The sequence below is a fragment of the Pogona vitticeps genome, chromosome 9, assembly GCF_051106095.1.
Source record: "Pogona vitticeps strain Pit_001003342236 chromosome 9, PviZW2.1, whole genome shotgun sequence".
NCBI lineage: Eukaryota > Metazoa > Chordata > Lepidosauria > Squamata > Agamidae > Pogona > Pogona vitticeps.
Window position 1 is genome coordinate 16,620,091 of NC_135791.1, and position 19,378 is coordinate 16,639,468.

Here is a 19,378-nt window from a genome sequence, read left to right on the forward strand (position 1 = left end):
TATCAGATTGCCATGAAGGCACGTGCCTGACTGGACCAGAAAGTGTAGGTTTAATGGGAGCACTTTCCCTTAAAGGGATCCTTCTGTCGGCTAGGTAATTGCTCCAGACCAGCCCCCAAAAGTCTTACAGAAGCGTTACAGCTGGACCAAAAAAAGGCCTAGCTTTGGGACAGTTTGGGGTGGTTGCTGAAGCACATTTCCCCATCTGTTGTGTGATTGCTGGAGAAAAGATCACACTGGACCGCTTCAGAAGTAGTCTAGATTGCGATACATTTCTCTGTATGATCACATCCTTAATTAGTCAATATGTTGTTCTACTGCCAGGGATTGGGGAAACCACACTGACGTTTTCCAACTCATGAAGTTGGAAATGGCCTGAAGCTCAACATCAAAAAAACTAAGATCATGGCCACTGGTCCCATCACTTCCTGGCAAATAGAAGGGGAAGATATGGAGGCAGTGACAGATTTCACTTTCTTGGGCTCCATGATCACTGCAGATGGTGACAGCAGCCACAAAATTAAAAGACACCTGCTTCTTGGGAGGAAAGCGATGACAAACCTTGACAGCATCTTAAAAAGCAGAGACATCACCTTGCCAACAAAGGTCCGCATAGTCAACGCTATGGTTTTTCCAGTAGCGATGTATGGAAGTAAGAGCTGGACCATAAAGAAGGCTGGCTGCCGAAGAATTGATGCTTTTGAATTGTGGTGCTGGAGGAGACTCTTGAGAGTCCCCTGGACTGCAAAGAGAACAAACCTATCCATTTTGAAGGAAATCAATCCTGAGTGCTCACTGGAAGGACAGATCCTGAAGCTGAGGCTCCAATACTTTGGCCATCTCATGAGAAGAGAAGACTCCCTGGAAAAGTCCTTGATGTTAGGAAAATGTGAAGACAAGGGGAGAAGGGGACGACAGAGGACGAGATGGTTGGACAGTGTCATTGAAGTGACCAACATGAATTTGACCCAACTCCGGGAGGCAGTGGAAGACAGGAGGGCCTGGAGTGCTCTGGTCTATGGGGTCACAAAGAGTCGGGAACGACTTAACGACTAAACAAAAAACCAACACCATCTCTGATAAGAGTGGAGATTCAACATATTCTCTGTACGAAGAGCAATTAATCAACTTTTAGACCTTCCTCACTCCTGGTTGCTTATTATCTCTTGGTATGAAAAATAATCAGGACTTCGCTGTTTTGTTGACTAGCTATAACTGTAACCTCTAAAGCTAAATTACTTGTTTGGGGGCATCACCAAAACCTGGTGCTGTATTTGTTCAACTCATTGCATGCCATCAAATAAATTCTTACTTATGGCAATCCTCATCAGTGTTCCACTAAAATAATAAAGTCATTTGGGATTTGCCTGGGTGGAGCCAAGCATTCTCTGCAGAACCCCTGTGTGCATGTTATGTGTCATCAAGCTGAAAGTGAATTATACCAACTCTAATATAGTATTGTTGTATTATCTAATACAGTAAGCACATATCTAATACAGTAAGGTGAGATATTTAAAGAGTGGGTTTACCAATTCTACCTCCACAGTAAATTTCCATGGCTAAGTGGGGATTTGAACCCGAGTCCCAGTCTGTCGCTCTGTCCACTACACTACACCCCTGTACATGAGTGTAACCCAGAGAATGTCTTGGAACAACTGGAACAACTTTGTCTGAGTTCACAGAGAACTCCAAGGGAACTGTGGGCAGAAGGTAGATCAAGACGGAGAGATACCGAAAGGTTGCTGTCCTTGCCGAAGGCTGTAACAAACAGGATCAACTGGTAGTTCACCGGATTACTTTCCATAGGCTGTCAACCAGTGTTTTTTAGAATGCCCGTTGCAGTTGTGTCATAAACTTTGGAAATAATGCTAAGTTTTTGTGTCAGCTGGGTTGGGAAAGCAGTTTGATACCATCACGTCCTGTCTCTTCCTGTCACCACAGTTTCTATACAAAGTCTTCTCTTGTTGTCTTTGCCTGTCCTATATTAATAGCATCTGTTTGCTATCCCCATTTTTCAAACTTTACTTTTTTAAAATCACTCACTTTGTGCACAGATACTTTGCTGCAGATCTCCTGTTTACAATATCAGATCCAAATGTTTAACTTTCCATTTCTTCTACCATGCCCTGATCCCCCCCTTCCCCCTTATCCTCCTTGTCCTCCGGTCCATTGAAGAGTTCTGGTGATGTCAGTCCTGGCACACATTTTGGTTGTTACTAATAAAAGAGCTACCTAGCAGCGGATTTTTGCTTCACCCATGGCTTTGGGCAATTTGATGCAGGAGGCTGCAGTTCTTGGTGCCTTGTGCAAAATAAAACTCTTTAGTCAGAGTATACCTCCCACAGATTACCTGAAGTTTCTCCTGTCCGGAGAGAACCAATTAATATCACAGTCGGCGGCTAAGTTTTTATTCTCAGTTTTAAGAATCCGTAAAGTGTTGTGTTAAGACAGCCACATGATTCAAGTTTTATATTCCTGTTATCTTCTAATATCTTACTTATTTTGTATATTTCATATAGTTTTTATCCTTGTATTTTTGGGTCTATGACCGTACAATCAACTCAACACTCTTTAGCCTTCCAAATGTCAAAGGACCTTCTCGTTTTTGTGTTTTATAAAGCACATCAGAAGCAAGGCATTTCTAAATTTGAAGCTGAAACAGTTTCTAATTCATGACCCTCATTTCCTTTCCCGATCCTGCATTTGTTACTGACCCTCTTCTGTTTCATTTCAAGTTCTTAGAGTGTAAGAAACTGCCTGATATCAAGTTAGAGAGCACTACTTATTTAACAATAGCAACGAAAACACATTTTCCATCTAAAATCTGGAGTCAATGTAAGTTCTAAACATGGCTGAATCCAGCCCAGGATATGTCCATTTCACACCGCTCCCGTTACATGCTCCCTTGCATTTGACTTTCCATGATGTGTTGTTGGGCTACAATTCCCATTCTCCCTAACCATTGGATCATGATGCCTGTAAATGATGGGAGTTGGAATCTAATCACATTTTTGAGGGCCAGTGATTCCCCCTTCACTGATGAGAAGAAATAGTCCCAATTTAGGAGCATTTTAGAAAGGGTGGCAAGGACAGAACAGAGCCAGGATGAGCCACATGGAACATGCAATGTCATAAAAGGATTGTTTTCTGTACAGATTCTTCTTATGATCCAAATTGCCTGCCAGTTAAGGAGTAGCCCAAACCATCAGGTTATTTTAAAAGATTATTTTTCCACACTCACCTCCTGCTTTCCTTAGTCTTCCAAACTGGGATGATACAATTATAATTACATACCTGAGACACGAAGGGACATCAAAGGAAAGAGGATAAAAGAAGGGAAACAAATGGCCATTTCACTGTACATTAGAAGGCTCGTCCAGATGTAGTCAGAGTGGACATCTTATTCTTTTGGATGAGTAGCCACCCCATGCTCCAAGCCAAGACATGAGAACACGCATTCACCTTCACGGTCGCCAGAAAGTATAAACTGCCCTGGTTTATACTTAACTTGCTGCTACTGGATCCTGCCTCTATGAATTGCTCAGGAAGGTGTGGCCATAGGTAAATTAGGTTCAAGCATAGGTTTGGGTAATTTCCCTCTGGTATTTTCCTAAAGGTTGCGTAAGTGACCTCAAAGGAGAAGAGCAAAGGCTGGAGATATGTCTGTTCCAAGCGATGGTGCAATCAACAAATTGGAAGAGAGGTAAGCAGCAGCAGTTGTCATGCTCCAAATCCCAAACTACATGTTATTTTTAAAGATCATGGAAAATAGTAGCAGTTGTTGTTTATTTTATGTTCTTTCCACAATTCATGGAAAACAAGGTCATGTTTCCATAAAAAAAAAGAATTGACATTATAATCAAATCTGCCACACCCTTCTCCCATCCCACAAAGCAATTGCTTAATATCCTTTCCTATACAGTGCTCAACTTATGCTAAAATTTAGGACTTCAGACTACAAGGCGCCTCTACATGTACAAGTATAACAAGAAATAATACAAATCGTGTTATGTCAGCATACCACTCTAGGCATGGCAATCTTATTTCTTTTCAAAAATTGATTTCAGGTTAGTCCTGAACATTCCATAGGAGGTCAATATTCTGTCACCTCTGTAGCCAGGACCTTCTTTGATCACCACTCAGCATTCAGTCCCCCTTTCTCTCATCTGCCCACTAGTCCCAAAATCTCTTAGCCACCAAGGCCACAATCTTCATCAACACAGCAGCTGAGAGGGCATGGACTGGCCCAGAAATAATATATTGCTGAGAATTGTGTGTGCACATGTATATGCAGAAATATGTACCATGTGTGCACACACAGGTATGCATGCGCGCGCACACACACACACACAGAGCTGTTGGCATTTTTATAGTTTTCTGTTGAGGGGATGTATGATGACACCTGTGCTTAAAAACATACGATTACACCTCTAATTCAAGGTACAAGTAATTTACAGACTTCTATGTATGGCCTGAGATGTGGGAAGAACCACTGATTCAAATGGATATTAAAGGATACAGACAACAAGAGATGTGTCTACATTATCTGCTTGTGGGATTCTCGGAAGGATATGGTTGCTCATTATACAACACAGGATCCTGTCAGGGCAGGCTTGCAATTTTACTGCCTGAAGGCAAAGATGAAATATTTTGAAAAGGATGGGCTCCCGACGGCTATACTATAGGTTTCCACAGGTTATGGGATACACAGCACCTCTTTCAAGACTAAACGAGCTTTTATACGTATTTGATTCTAGTGTTTATTAATTTTTCAAAAGTCCTGTATTTCAAAAGGTACACTTTTACTACTGGAGACGATTAAAATAAAAATAAGTTCCAAAACTTGTAACATTGTTCTGTAAAACACTTCTGTCTCCTTCCCAACGTTCCGCACGGACAAAAAAACACCCCAAAAACGAACAAACAGAAAACCGTTTCCCTCCCCGAGCCCTTTTCAGGCGCATGCGCAGGAAAGACAGGAAGCGCCTCGAAAGCGAGAACCGTCAGTTTGTTTCTTTCCGACCCCGCATGCGTCAAAAGAGGGCCCGGAAACGCGACGGCGCGTGCGCAGAAGCCGGAGGATGAAGGTGGCGGTGGCGGGTTGCTGCCATGGCGCGCTGGACAAAATGTACGAGACCCTCCAGTTCCTGGAGCAGCGGCACGGCCAAGCGCGGCCGGATCTGCTCCTTTGCGCCGGAGACTTCCAGGCCGTGCGCAACGCTGGCGACTTGCGCTGCATGGCCGTGCCCGCAAAATACCGGCAGCTGGGAGAGTTCGCGCGGTGAGTGTTCCCCTTTAAAAAAAAAATTAGTTTTTCCCCCCTTTTCAGCTTCTACTGCTCCGCCCTGGAAACCCGTTTTCAAGGCTAAGGAGGTGCGAACGGACATGAGGCATAATAAAGACGAGAGTGCCTTCGAGCATGTGCAGAGTTTAAGTTCCCTCGACGCCACACCACAGCCGAGGGATTTGTTTCCCCCCCCCAAATATCTATCAGTCTATGTCTGTGCATGTATCTGTCTAGCTGGTAAGACATATACATGCGTATAGATTTATCTCTTTTGAGTCTATAAGACATTTGTAAAGTTTCTGAATAATAAGTGTTTTGGGGGTTCTTTTTGAATCTGAAGGGTACTCGGAAATAGAATATGTATAATATGTCTTTCAAGTATAAGACCTGAGAGATGGAAGATGTTCCTTTTGACATCTGGCTTTTCTGTTGCTGAAGACTGATACACAGATTTGAATCAGGTTTTTGTGTGGAATGGCTTGCAACTGCCCTAGTGGGTGTGGGGAATAACCTCTGTATCTACTCGGAGATACTGCTGTTTGCAGTCAGTTTGTATGCAGCCACGCAGGACATTCTCTCACTTCTTTTGTGTTCTAACTTCAGAGCCATTATCGATGAACATACAGTAGACGTAACACAGGTAGAATCTGCCAGGTTTTTCATAATCTGGGCTACATCTTCTTTCTGATGCCTAATAACTTGTTGGCACAGTACATGATTTGCATCCAGAAAGTCCCATTTTCAATCCTTAGCACCCCACGTTGGGCAACTCTGTTCTCCAGTTATGTTGTTGCCTACAGATCCCATCAGACCTACCTAGCATAGGCAATATGGAGGACTTATGGGAGACGAAGCCAAAAAACATCTGGAGGGATACAGTGGACCAGTTGCTGTCAAATGCATACCCAATTTATGTCAATCCTTTCCACGTTTTTCTCAGGATAAAGTTCTCAGACGTGGTTTACTATTCCCACTGAGATTGTGGGTCATACTCACGGCTACACAGGCTGCCTCTTCTCCTGGGAGGCACAGTGGGGAATTGAATTCCTGGTGTCTGGATCCACAGTCAGGTAACCAACTGAGTGAGGTGCCCAGTCAACACATGATTAGGTGAACAATAATTAGTTAAATTATCCTTCCCCCAACCTGGTGCCCTTCAGAAGTCTCAAACTAAATGGAAGTTGAAATCTTACGTAAATAATTGGAAGCTAGAATACGTAGTTGAACAAGGTAGTTTTCTTTGATCACCACGTCTTCTCTTCTTGCAGCTCCTCAGCTTGGGAGACTTTCAGCCTCTCATCCTTTGTTTAATTCTCAAGGCTCTTCCCTACCCAGATGCATCCATGGTGGACTTTCAGAAGGAACCAGTGAACACAGATATGCCTTAATAACTGCGATTGAGCCCATGAACTTTTCATTGTGTTTTCATAGGTACTATTCTGGAGAGAAGAAGGCACCTGTCTTAACTATCTTCATTGGCGGCAACCATGAAGCCTCTAACCACTTGCAAGAGCTGCCATATGGTGGATGGGTGGCACCAAACATCTACTATCTTGGTATTCAATTCTTTCTTTCCTTATGGTTTCAAAGGCTTGATATGTGAATAGAGATTGAAGATGAAGAGAAAGCAGGATTGCCAGTATGGGCTTCAGTGTGTGGCTCAGCGTAATCCCAGAGGTGCAGAACAGCTGAAATAAATAAAAGCAAACTGTGCACTTACAGCACTCTCTGGATGGTTTACAGTTTTATTATACTGGCCTTGGAAGGCTGAGTCAACCTTAAGCTGGCTAGCTGAGCCCATTGAAATGAAACTCAGATCGTGAGCAGTCTTTACCTCAGTACTGTGGTTTAAGCACTGTATCATGAGGCTCCTTATACAGGCATTGAAAGTGTCATCATTTTAAAAAAAATCAGCATATTTTCAGTGCAGTCTTGTTTACAACTGTAAACTGTTTACTAGTCCAGTCCGCTTCTCCTGAATTGAAGGGAGGGGAAGGAAATCTCATTTTAATGTATTCTCGAAGACTTTCATGGCTGGCATCTGATGGTTGTTGCGGGTTTTTCGGGTTCTTTGGCCATGTTCTGAAGGTTGTTCTTCCTGACATTTCGCCAGTCTCTGTGGCCGGCATCTTCAGAGGACTGGAGTTGGCGCCAGCCACAAGGACCAGGGATCATTGCACAAAAAGACCAGCTAACGACACCCATCAATCACAGTAACAGATAATTTCTCCCCTTATCACAACAAAAAACACGCTGATCATTCTACTGAAAAAAAAACAAAAGCTGTTTCCACAGCTATAAATACTCAACTATCCAACAAACAGCAACAGAGCATGGACAGAGTTCCTGTTCCAGTCCTCTGAAGAGGCTGGCCAGTCAGGAAGGACAACCTTCAGAACAAGGCCAAAGAACCCAAAAAACCCACAATAACCATCAGATCTCATTTTGTTTAATGGGATTAGTCCTAGGTAAGTGAATCTGATTTTTGTTGTTAGTTTTGGCTTTAGGGCATCAAAGAATGGAACCAATGTCTTATATTTACTTGAGATGGGGATTAAAGTACATGATAACCCTCTACTACTAACTGCTTCACATTTATTTTCTTGTAAGGGAAAAGATCTGTATATTTTGTAAAATGTGCATAATGGTGTTGTAGAGGATTTTCATAGATAAAATGATACTTGCTCGAGCCAGTGTCTAATAATCTTGTTTTAGCAGTGCCTTACTGAAAAAGGGGTGTCTCACTGTAGAGTTGTAGTTAGACCATTATCCCCAAAGCATGGTCTGTACTCTGCTGACTGTGCATAAGCTCCTGCATAAGACATTTAGCAGGTAGTTAAGTAATAGTAATGATCATGTACAACCTGCCCTCCACAGTTTTCAGCCTTGCCTCTCTCGCGTGCTACTTCTCATCTGTGGGCGCAGGGCAGGGTTCCATCATGACTGGAACCAAAGTGGCTGCACGCAGGAGGAGGAAAACCGTACAGAGGGGGGCAGGGCAGCCGCGAACCTTAGACAGATCCTTGATCATGTGCTGTCAAGTCAGTACTGACCTATGGTGACCATTTTCAGGGTTTATTCCCTTTTTCTGGGGGCACCCTGGGACTATGCAGCTTGCCCAAGACCATACAGACTGGCACAACCTGCTGTGGGGAATTGAACTCTCAACTTCTGTATCCTCAGCTAGATACCTAAACCACTGAGCTATCTGGCCAGCTTGCAGGTAGTTTGTGTAGCCATTTGACTAGATGTAAGAAGAAACACTGAAGAACATTCACTACTGATGGAGAGTGAACTATTCCTGGTGCTTCTCCCAAATATTTCTTCTTGTAACACTGTAATGTTTTATAAACAACGGTTACTTGCACAGTGTCAAGCAAAGGAGCCATATAAGACTTCTTGGTCGTTTGTGAAAAAACACACACCTTATTTAGTTAGTATTCTTATCTTTTGCAGTGTCACCATGCATTCCTCCTTCCTATCCATTTTTGTAGTGTGTATAGTCAATTCTTCAAAGATTTATCATGATCTAATGCAGTATTGGCATTTGTTCTTATTTTTGGCAAGGATGATAATAAGTGATGATGACGGTGACAATGACAATAATAAACCACCCTTGAACTGCAGAGCTGGAAGGGACCCTATGGATCATTGAGTCCAGCACAGTGGAGGAATCAAACTCCCAACCTCTGCAGCCAGAGACAGTCAAGATACAGTACTTAGTTCTAATACGATGGCTTCCTCTTTATTGTGGCACCACTGTGGTGAATTGCTGGTTTGAACTTGTAGCCAGATATATACTTTACTCCATCGTGTGCACATCACAAACTCACACTACTTCTCTGAGCAAGAGGCTGCTTGTTTCTTATGACGTGACAGTGGGTGAGGAGGACAGTGTGCAGTCGTAGCAGAGGGTAGGTCTTCTCCTTGGACAAGCTCTGAATGGGGCACTGCATGTACGCCCTGCATGGCATGTCCCACAATTCCTCCCCTCCTGGCTTTAAAAGAAAGTGGCATAAATAAATCAAATGGGCACTTTGCTCACATATCTTGTGGTGAGCGGTCATGAGTGGTGGGCTTGTGGAACTCGGCTTCTCTGGCCTCCCAGTTCCTTAGAAGAAGTAAATGGTGCCAAGGTTGGGTTGTTCCTGAAATATATACATTTTCAGGCTGAAGCATAACCATCAGATATTATAATATCTCAATATTATAATATTATAATATCTCGTACTCTCAAGATTAGACCACTGTAACGTGCTTTACATGGGGCTGCCTTTGAGGCTGATGCGGAAACTTCAGGTGGCGCAGAATGCGGCAGCCAGACTCCTCACTGGAGTGAGAAAATACCAACGTATTTCTCCAACTCTGGCTGCATTGCATTGGCTGCCCATTCATTTCCGCGTCGACTTCAAAGTCTTAATGCTTACTTACAAGGCCCTAAACGGTTTAGGACCTCGATATTTGGCGGAACGCCTGCTCCCACCAAGGTCTACCCGGATCACCCGCGCAAGTCAGGAGGAGAGGCTGAGGAGCCTGATGCCGAGCGAGGCCCAGAAGGAAAAGACACGAAACCAGGCCTTCTCGGCGGTAGCTCCTCGCCTGTGGAACAACCTCCCTTCAGAAATTCGTGCGGCCCCTACGCTGGGAATCTTTAAAACCCAATTTAAAACATGGTTGTACATCCAGGCCTTCCCTCCAGTCAATACCTGATTTCTTTTCTCTTCCTTCTTATTTTATTCTCACTCTATTTTATTATAACTGTATCAAATGATTATGTAATATTCTTGTGTTTTATTGTTTTATCCTATACTGGAAGCCGCCTAGAGTGGTCAAGTAGACCAGATAGGCGGGGTATAAATCAAATAAATAAATAAAATATTATATGAATTAGCATGTGGAAAAGCTCGCTCAATAGCAGATGTGGGTGGTTTATTATTGTGACTCAAGAAGCAATATTGGCCCATGACTACTGGGGCATGACAGAGGGCCTCTTGTATGAGACAAACGGTTTGGTGGTAAACATACTGTATGTATTGACTCTTGATGATGATGTTGAACTGCTTGCATTTATCAACATTTTCTTCTGTTGCAGGGTATGCCGGAGTAGTAAAATACCGGGGAGTGAGAATTGGTGGGCTCTCTGGCATCTTCAAATCTCATGATTATAGAAAAGGTATGTCTAGTGTGATATCACAGGCACACGTTTTCAACAAATATGCTATTCAGATGTGGTAAATATAATGTTCCCTGTATTCATGGAGTGTCTGTATGGCTGTTGGTAGGGAATTGTAAGAACCACTTCAGTTATGATATAGCTTGGTAATTCTTTCAGATTGATTTTCTATTTCTTGATTTGCTTCAGGTCACTTTGAATGTCCCCCATATAACCAGCATACAGTAAGAAGTGTTTACCATGTAAGAAATATTGAAGTCTTCAAGCTCAAGCAGGTTGGTGTAAATTTATTTGCATTTAACTCTGCCTATGTGTTAAGACTATCATAGTCACTCCCTCCCAATAAACTTTTCAGTGGACTCACCTTCAACAGTGATATTGTATGGAGAGCTTTCTCCTTGCCCCCACCCCCAGTTATACAATAATGGTTGAAATCCTGTTGCTTAGTGTAATAAATTGCAACTAGAATAGGCCCATTGAATCAGTTGACTCACCACGTCCCCACTGATTTAACGGGCCTACTCCAGTTATGACATTGTAAGCAAGAGCATTTCAGGCAGCGTAAGAAACAGGGTAAGAAATTTAATTTCCCTCAAACCCACATTGCTGCTTGTGCCTCATAGAGCTGAGAGTGGTCAACTTCTTCCTTTTGTGTTAAGTCTTCCAAACTGGGTCCCAGTGAACTGACTTAATGGGTCTTTTGATGCACATGGATATCAAAAGACCCATTAAGTCTGTTCAATATTTGAATGTCATGCCAATAATGTTTCAGCAAGCCTTTCTATTTTTGCCTCATTTTGGTCTTCAGCTCTTTCTTTGCTCCTCAAGGGAGCAAATGTTAAAATGTTTTCTTTTACTTAACTGTGGTTTTATGTTTTGCTTGGGCTGACAAACTCAGGGAACCATTAGAGATGTGTAGATCTTGTTTGGACTACAATTCCCAGAATGCCCCAACTAGTCGACTTTAAACTGGGGAACATGTTACTCTGGGAGAAAGATAAATGAGCTCAGCTGGGAGTAGATACTTGTGTCCTTCCAGATACTGTTGTACTAACACTTTTTAGTGTTAGGCAGCATGTCCCATGGTCAGGGCTGATGGGAGTTGTAATCCAATAACATTGGGGACCACTGGTTTCCCGTTTCTGGACTCAAGCAGAGAATTGATGTGACAACTGGACAGGGTTGTATTCTCTTTCCTGATGTCTTGTGGTATAGTTCCATTATTTACGGCAACAGCAATCATGCCCTGTTTGTGTTGCTTTAACTGGTTTTAACAGCTAAAACAGCCCATGGATATATTTATGTCTCATGACTGGCCAAGAAGTATCTATCATTATGGAGACAAGAAAATGCTGCTTAAAAAGAAATCCTTCTTCCGCCAAGAAGTAGAAAGCAATACTTTGGGAAGTCCTGCTGCATCTGAGCTTTTGGAGCACTTGAAGCCGACCTACTGGTTCTCTGCTCATCTGCATGTGAAGTTTGCAGCACTGATGCAGCACCAGGTAAAGGGGATGGAACATTCTGCTTTGCAGATGTTGCAGTTTGTGCTGGGGGTAGTGAAGGCGGGCATATTAGAGTGGAGAGTAGCATGGTAGAAGGGCTAGTCATTTGAGTCCAATGAAAGGAGCTCGTACGTTCATAGATTAAAATCAATTTTAATTGCATAACAAAATATCTTGCCTTACAGGCTGTGACATGTAATTTTATATCTCTGTTCTTGCTTTATAGGCCAATGGCAGCGGGCAGCAGCCAAAGGAAACAAAATTTCTGGCCCTGGATAAATGCCTGCCACACAGAGATTTCCTGCAGGTAGAATTCCCTTGAGCATTGTGTTTGGTAAATAATATCACTAAGTCTAAGAGAATGAAATTGCAAGTCTTCTGCGAGAAGGGAAAATGTGGTCCACCAGCCACTTCTGGTGCCTTTTTTGTTTTGGAGTCTGCATTATCTCATTAAAAACCTTGTAGAACTTGCATTCCAGCAGTGGGTTGGATTACGTGGAGAAACAGAGACGCAACAAGACTTTATTTCCTCTCCATTAGCTTTGTAGGTAAATGAAAGAGCAAAATGGAATAATTTTTTATAAAAAATAGTTTATTAGAAGAGCAAACATTAGAAAATAAAACAAAGTAGATGGCAACGAACACAAAAATATAACAATTAATAGGTTCACATAAATAAGTAGATTACACTAAGATCTTGCAAATGCTTCATTCATTCTTTTAGCCTGTCTCAATGCTTATTCTCTCTCCTTTGAAATGTAGAATTTTATTGTTTCATACCAGTCTCTCCATAAAGTACCATGTGATGATTGTAGAGCAATAAACACTATTACTTGTATCTTCAATAAATGAATACCCAATATAAAATCTATTTTGTATATGAGAGTGTATAGAGAGAGAATCAATGTTTAGAGTAAATACTGTAATGTCAATGATCTCGAGCAGTACTGATGAGAAAGGTGGCTAGGAGAATGATCACAACCATAATACACACACTATGGAAGCAATATAGGCCAAATCAGGATTGTGTAAGTTGCATAATGAACTTTATATGCTGGTGTGTGAAGAATTGTTTCCAGTCTGTGGCCCCCTTCAGATGTGCCAGGGCCCGCCCCCCAGGGGGCTGCGTGGCTCCTGTTGAAGAAGGCTGGTTTAATAAAACGTTTTGCGGGTGACACATGATTAATAATTAAAACTCCAAAAGAAACATTCCAGATTATTAGAACACATTTGAATTATTTTGAAGAAATAACAGGTTTGAAAGTAAACTGGGAGAAATTGGAATGTATTTTATTAAATCATTCAGAAGTAGATGAGAAAGAAATGGAAAAAAAAAGAATTTAAGGGAAGAATTGAAAGCATAATTAAAAAATTAGGTATTTATATTACATGGAATATACAAGAAATGATTAAAGTAAATATGGATAAATTGAAGAAAGAAATGAATGAACAGATAAATCAATATTAAAAAGTAAAATTATCATGATTTGGAAGAATAGCATTAACTAAAATAAAGATCATCCCTAAACTTAACTTTATATTTTGGATGCTCCCTACAAAGATTGGAGAAATATATCTGAATGGCAGAACCTGATAAATAGCTATTGCAATGGAAACAAAAGAATAAGAAACTATGGAGGGCTTGGATTACCAAATGTTAAAACACTACATTGCAAACCAGCTTAGACATATCCCAGGTATTATTGTGCATAATAGGAATTTAATTTGGAGAGAATTGGAAATGTCAGAACATTTTTATAGACTGGAGAATATCCTCTTTAAAGAAAAAAAATAGCAGAAGAAAAGAGAATAACTACTCCTTTTTTGAAGACTATGTTAGGATGCTGGAAAGAAAGTTATATATTGAGTGGTCTGGTAGTCGAGATAGGCGGGGTATAAATCAAATTAATAATAATAATAATAATAATAATAATAATAATAATAATAGTAATAATAATAGTAATAATAATAATAATAATAATAATAATAATAATAATAATAATAATAATAATAATAATAATAATAATAATAATAATAATAATAATAATAATAATAATAATAATAGTCCACTTATCTCACCACCACAAGAAGTAGTAGAGGCTCGGAACTTCCCCCAAATCTTTAAAACTAAACTTAAAGAAATATTAGTAGAGAGAGGGTGAAATACAATAAAGGCTTGGATGAAAAAGATGAAAGATAAAAATATTATGAAGGAAATGGTGGGAGAGGAAGAGGGGATATCTTGGATAAAAATACTCCAAATGGAAAGTTGGACAAGGGAGTGGACCAGAAAGGTAGAAAAATGTCTACATTTGAGGAGATCATTGAGCAAAGACAAGATAAAGAGGGAGGAAATAAAAGAAAGGGCACAGTAAGTCTGATTTATAAGATTTTATTAAATGTTAGATAGGAAAAACCTGTGATGAAAAACTAGTGGCAAGAGAACTTAGAGGAAGAGGTTAAAAGTGAGGACTGGAACAAAATATGGTCACAAAGAATAATGAAGAATATGTCTATAAGGGTAAAAGAAAATTGTTATAATTTTGCATGGAGATGGTACCTTACCCCAACAAGATTGAATATTAAAAATAAAAATGTACCACCTCAATGTTGGAGATGCCAAAAGGAAAAAGGAAGCTATTTACGTATGTGGCGGACTTGTGAAATAAGAAAGAAAGAATGGGCACTGGTTTTTAAAGAAAGTAGAGAAATTATTGGAAATAATATTTGAATATCAGCATCTATTGCCCCTTTTCAATATAATCAAGGATGACCATCTTAAGAAAGAACAGAAAGAGTTAATTGTTATAATGGTCACAGCAGCAAGATTAATATTTGCAAAAAATTGGAAAAATGACAAGTCAACCTTGAAGATTGGTGTAAAGAAATGTGGAGCTTAGTGATAAATGATAAGCTAACATGAAATAAAAGTAAGAAGGGGAGTGACTGAATATAATGATTTTAAAGAGATATGGAATCCATATTTGAACTATGGTTTTGTAAAAGGGAAAGGTCACAAGCCAGCAGAAGAATCAATGTATTTTTGGAGTGAAATGGGGTGAAAAGAGAGTAAAAGGAAATATTTCTTACCTGGTCCCGAGGCTGATGGTGGCACAGGGGAAAAATTTTTGTATTATTGTATCGTATGTATGTATACACATTTTTGTTAGTATTGTTCTTAATGTTTTTCTTTAATTAATTAAAAAAGAAAACAAAAAGAAAATGGATGGTTTAGAGAACCAAACCAAGAAGTGTGCGGAGGCGCAGCTTTGGCTCATAATGTTTGGAAATTCTTCACCCTCGTTTTGTAGCTTAGCTTCAGATGTGGTGTTTCATATGCCTTCTGTGATGCGATGGAGAAAAACTGAATTGGTGACAAGCACAATGCCAGTTTTATTTGTGGTGGTGCATCAGATTCCAAACCTTACCTTTCCTCTTGAGACAACTAATGAGCCTTCCTAATATCTATGTTTTCTTCAGATAGTTGAGATTCCACATGACCCAAATGCACCTGATCACCTTGAATATGATCCTGAATGGATTGCTATTCTGAAAGCTACAAACAACCTTATTAACGTGTCTCCGAACTTGTGGAACATGCCTGAAAACAACGGACTTCATGCAAAGTAAGTAGAATATTAATATAATTATTTATTCACTGAGCTTTAATCCCATAGGAGCTCATGAAGCAGCTCACAACCATAATTAAACACTAAATTTTGCAGCCCATTGAAAAGCGGATAACATATGCAAGCAAACAGCGGCACTGTGAATGAAGCTCTTGGGAGAATTAGAATAAGAGTTAAAACATACCTACATAAACCTATTTTAACAATCTTTCTGAAGTGTCCCATCTAAACAGAAGGGGAGCTTTGGAGCCAGAGTGCCATCTTTAGGAACCAACATTTGTATTAACTAAATACAACTTAGGTGGTGACAGGACGTGGAAGTGAGATATTGAAAAGCAGGACTGTCTGAGAGGAAGGCATAGAGGCAACAGTCCTTTCTTGCTCTTCCTCCTCACTTGTCATTGTTGTTGTGTGCTGTCAAGTCACCTCCAACGTACAGCAAATCTATGAATGAGTGAATATCCTGCCCTCAACAGCCCTGCTTAGGTCTTGCAAACTCGTGGCTTCCTTTAGAGAGTCGGTCCATCTTCTCTTTTCCTTCTGCCTTCAACCTTTCCCAGCATTATTGTCTTTTTTCTCCTTTCTCATGATGTGCCCAAAGTAGGACTGCCTCGGTTTCAACATTTTTTTGCCTCCAGAGGTAGTTCAGGCTCGATTTGTTCTAGGACCCACTTGTTCATCTTTTCAGCAGTCCATGGTATTTGCAAAGATCTCCAACACCACATTTCAGATAAATTCATTGTTTTCATGTCAGTTTTCTTAAAACTGCTCCTCAGTTACTGGTATCAAAGTTATACTGCCTTTCTCCTGGAGGTTGCATGTACCCCTAAGGGTGAAATGGTTAGCCTCCATTGAAAGCTTTATCCTTCAAGAGTTTGCTAATTCCCCTTTGTTGTCATCATCACACCTTATATCAGTGAAAATTATAAGTTAACTTTGTTTGAAGAATTGCTACATCAGTCTGTCTCAATCTTGTCTTGGTATCAAGACAAACTTGTTAGCGCCATGATCCTGCATCAACCTCCATAGAAGAAAGAGGCTTCTTACCTTGTATTGGGCATTGAGATACAGCACTGGACCGGGGAGAGTTTCTGCCCTGCTCAATAGCTGCATAGGGAGATGAGAGTTTATCCTCAATGTCCTAAATGTCAGAGTTAAAGGATGTGCCTTCACTGGCAAGTCAAGGAGCAATTCATTTTGCTACAATTCAGTTTGCAGCCTGTTTTATACTTCTATTCAGATTATGTGATTGCATGGAGATCAAAGATTGTTTCAATGCCAGTGCCTACACTGGTCCCTCAAGTGGGTGTGGTTTGATTTGCACCACACAAACCCTTCCTTTGCTCCTGTCCTCTGCCAATTCCCAGCTCTCCTATTCTCATTCAATGCAAAGCTGTTTAAAGTGTTACGTAGCATTTGGTAAGAGGGACAATTTTCCAGAATTGTCCGTAATGTACAAACACATGCATACCGTGGAAACATAATAGTTTGCTATAGTTTGTCAGAGTTGTTTCTATTTCATATTAATTTTTTTCATCTTTTTTTGTCTGTGCTGAGATTATCCATTGCTCAATTAATATATCAATGCAATGATAAGGTGATCTAGCTTGAAACTCAGTAGTTTGTGGTGGTGATGGGAAAACACTTTGGGACAGCTAAGGAAAAAGATAACATGAGTAGGTGTTCCTGATGTCCCAAACATCATGCCCAGCTTAGTATGACACCAGAATATCACCAGCAGTTATACCCCACATCCTTTTGGAGAATGAAATAAGTGATCGTATGAGAAAAATACCGTTCAGATTTCTCCAGCTTGAAAAAAAAATATAGCAGCCCCTAGCAGCAGAGGGGAGGAAAAATTGCTTTGGAAGGAGAAAAGGCTGGGCTGATTTGCACTGGCTTTTGACTCGTGTGATCAGTTTAAATTTTTTTGAATGTATCCATTTTTTCTGGAACAAATCCAGTAAAATTTACCTGTGTAGTTGCAGCCTTATACAGCAGTATTTCACAACTTTCCAAATTATGTCCATAATTCAGTACAGTCCCTGCCATTCTCCTGGATTTCTGAAATACAGGCAAACATCATAATGCAGAGGTTCTTGACGACTTCTAGAAACCCTAGTCAGCATGGACGATGTTTAGGTATTCTGAGAATCGAAGTCCAAAATATGGGGGGGGGCACTTTTTGAGAACCACTGTTAATAGGGAGTCTTTATGCTTCTTCAGATATAAAGCAAAGGTGGACGCACTACCTGATTTTGTGCTCTCAAAAAAGTAAAATGCACCCTTGTCAGTAGTGAGCTGGTGAATGCATTTCTGGTGGATCTCATGCTTTGGTTTGTCTTGGAACACTTCACACTTTTGATGCAGAGAAGGGATTAATTTTTGAAGTCTGACTGAACATTTTGTGTTTGACTTCTTGTAGATGGGATTATAGTGTCTCAGAAGATGATACCAAGGAGGTGTTGGAAGAAGCCAACCATAATCTCCAGATTCCACATAACTTTAGTGCTATGGTTCCTTCTCAGCAACAGACAGAACCAGTTCATAGAATCAATCCCCAGACCACGGAGTTCTGTGCTCAGTTTGGTCTTACAGACATTAACTATAGAATCCAGCAATTGAGAGAGCAGATACTGAAGCCCAAAGATGAAGAGGAGGAGGAAGAAGAGGTAGACAGCACTGGGTCGGCAGAGGACCCTAGTGACTATAATACAGATACTTCTGCTTTGTCGTTATCTGTCAACCCTGATGAAATAATATTGGATGAAGACAGTGCTGATGAAGATCTTGAGCCAAGCTCTGTGGAGCCATCAGCTGACCGCCCTGATAACATCTCTACAACTTTTTCAGAGGTCAGAATCTTGCCGGATTCTATGACCGTGTCACCAAATGATACTGTGGGCACCGCTGATGAGGAACTGGAGAAATCAAATGATAGTCAGGCAGAAGAGCAAAGCCTCAGTGAAAAGCTGTTGAAGAGGATCAGTGGTGAAAATGAAGAAAGCAGTGCAGGTCCCAAGAGAATTAAAAGGCGAAACCAGGCTATCTATGCTTCCAAAGACGAAGATGAGGTGGAATGAGTGATCTGTCTGTTGGCATCATCATGGGACTTCTCTGCCTGTAAACCTTTGCCTGTTTGCAGCACTACATAGTTTTTCTATTTTAACTATAACAAACAAAAAAACATTGTCTTAATTGTACCTTTTGTAGTAGATCAGATGTTTTATTAAAATACAAATACTGATCTGGCAGAAAGCACTGTAGGGTTTGGCAAACCAGGACCTATTGCTGGAACTGTTGTGGGGTGTGCTTTTCTTAACACTGTTTTTCCAGAGAAAAAGATATTTTAGGTGTTAATGAAAATGAAGACTTGAATGAGGGGGGTTGCTTCTTTTCTTAAATTCAGTGAAGTGGGTTCAGAATGATTCAGTTACAGTGACTCTCAGGCTTTTCTTTTTCACTGTATATGGCAATTAATTTTTCATTCTGAATCACACATTCAGTGCTGCTTCCCTTTAGTGGATGCTGCAAGATCAAAGTTTTCTCACGTTGTTGTTCTTCCATTTATGGTTTATGTCAGGACTAGGTAATATAGAGTGCCCTGCAGTTGTTGTAAACTACAAGTGTTATTAGCCTCTGTCAGAATGGCTAATGATCAGTACTTAAAGGACTTGTAGTCCAAAACATCTGGAGGACACTAGGTAAAGGTAAAGGTTCCCCCTTGACAATTTTTGTCCAGTCGTGTCCGACTCTAGAGGGCGGTGCTCATCCCCGTTTCCAAGCC

At 40.7% G+C, this 19,378-nt stretch overlaps 2 protein-coding genes across 2 annotated transcripts in view; one reads left to right on the forward strand and one right to left on the reverse strand.

Annotated features, from left to right (window-relative positions):
- The window catches only part of LOC110089675 (interleukin-20 receptor subunit beta), a 17,601-nt gene extending 12,509 nt beyond the window's left edge, over positions 1-5,092 (reverse strand). Inside the window, exon 1 of the mRNA XM_020812927.3 lies at positions 3,295-5,092. Within this exon, the coding sequence (XP_020668586.3) occupies positions 3,295-3,364 (70 nt within the window). The 5' untranslated portion in view covers positions 3,365-5,092. The remainder of the gene's footprint in view (positions 1-3,294) is intronic.
- On the forward strand, positions 5,047-18,849 carry DBR1 (debranching RNA lariats 1). Its single transcript, XM_072979501.2, has 8 exons — positions 5,047-5,281; positions 6,719-6,843; positions 10,380-10,460; positions 10,650-10,735; positions 11,738-11,962; positions 12,189-12,269; positions 15,443-15,588; positions 18,017-18,849. The coding sequence occupies exons 1-8, from the start codon at positions 5,082-5,084 to the stop codon at positions 18,672-18,674; spliced, it is 1,602 nt and encodes a 533-aa protein (XP_072835602.2). The 5' UTR covers positions 5,047-5,081; the 3' UTR covers positions 18,675-18,849.
- Positions 18,850-19,378: the final 529 nt, after the last annotated feature.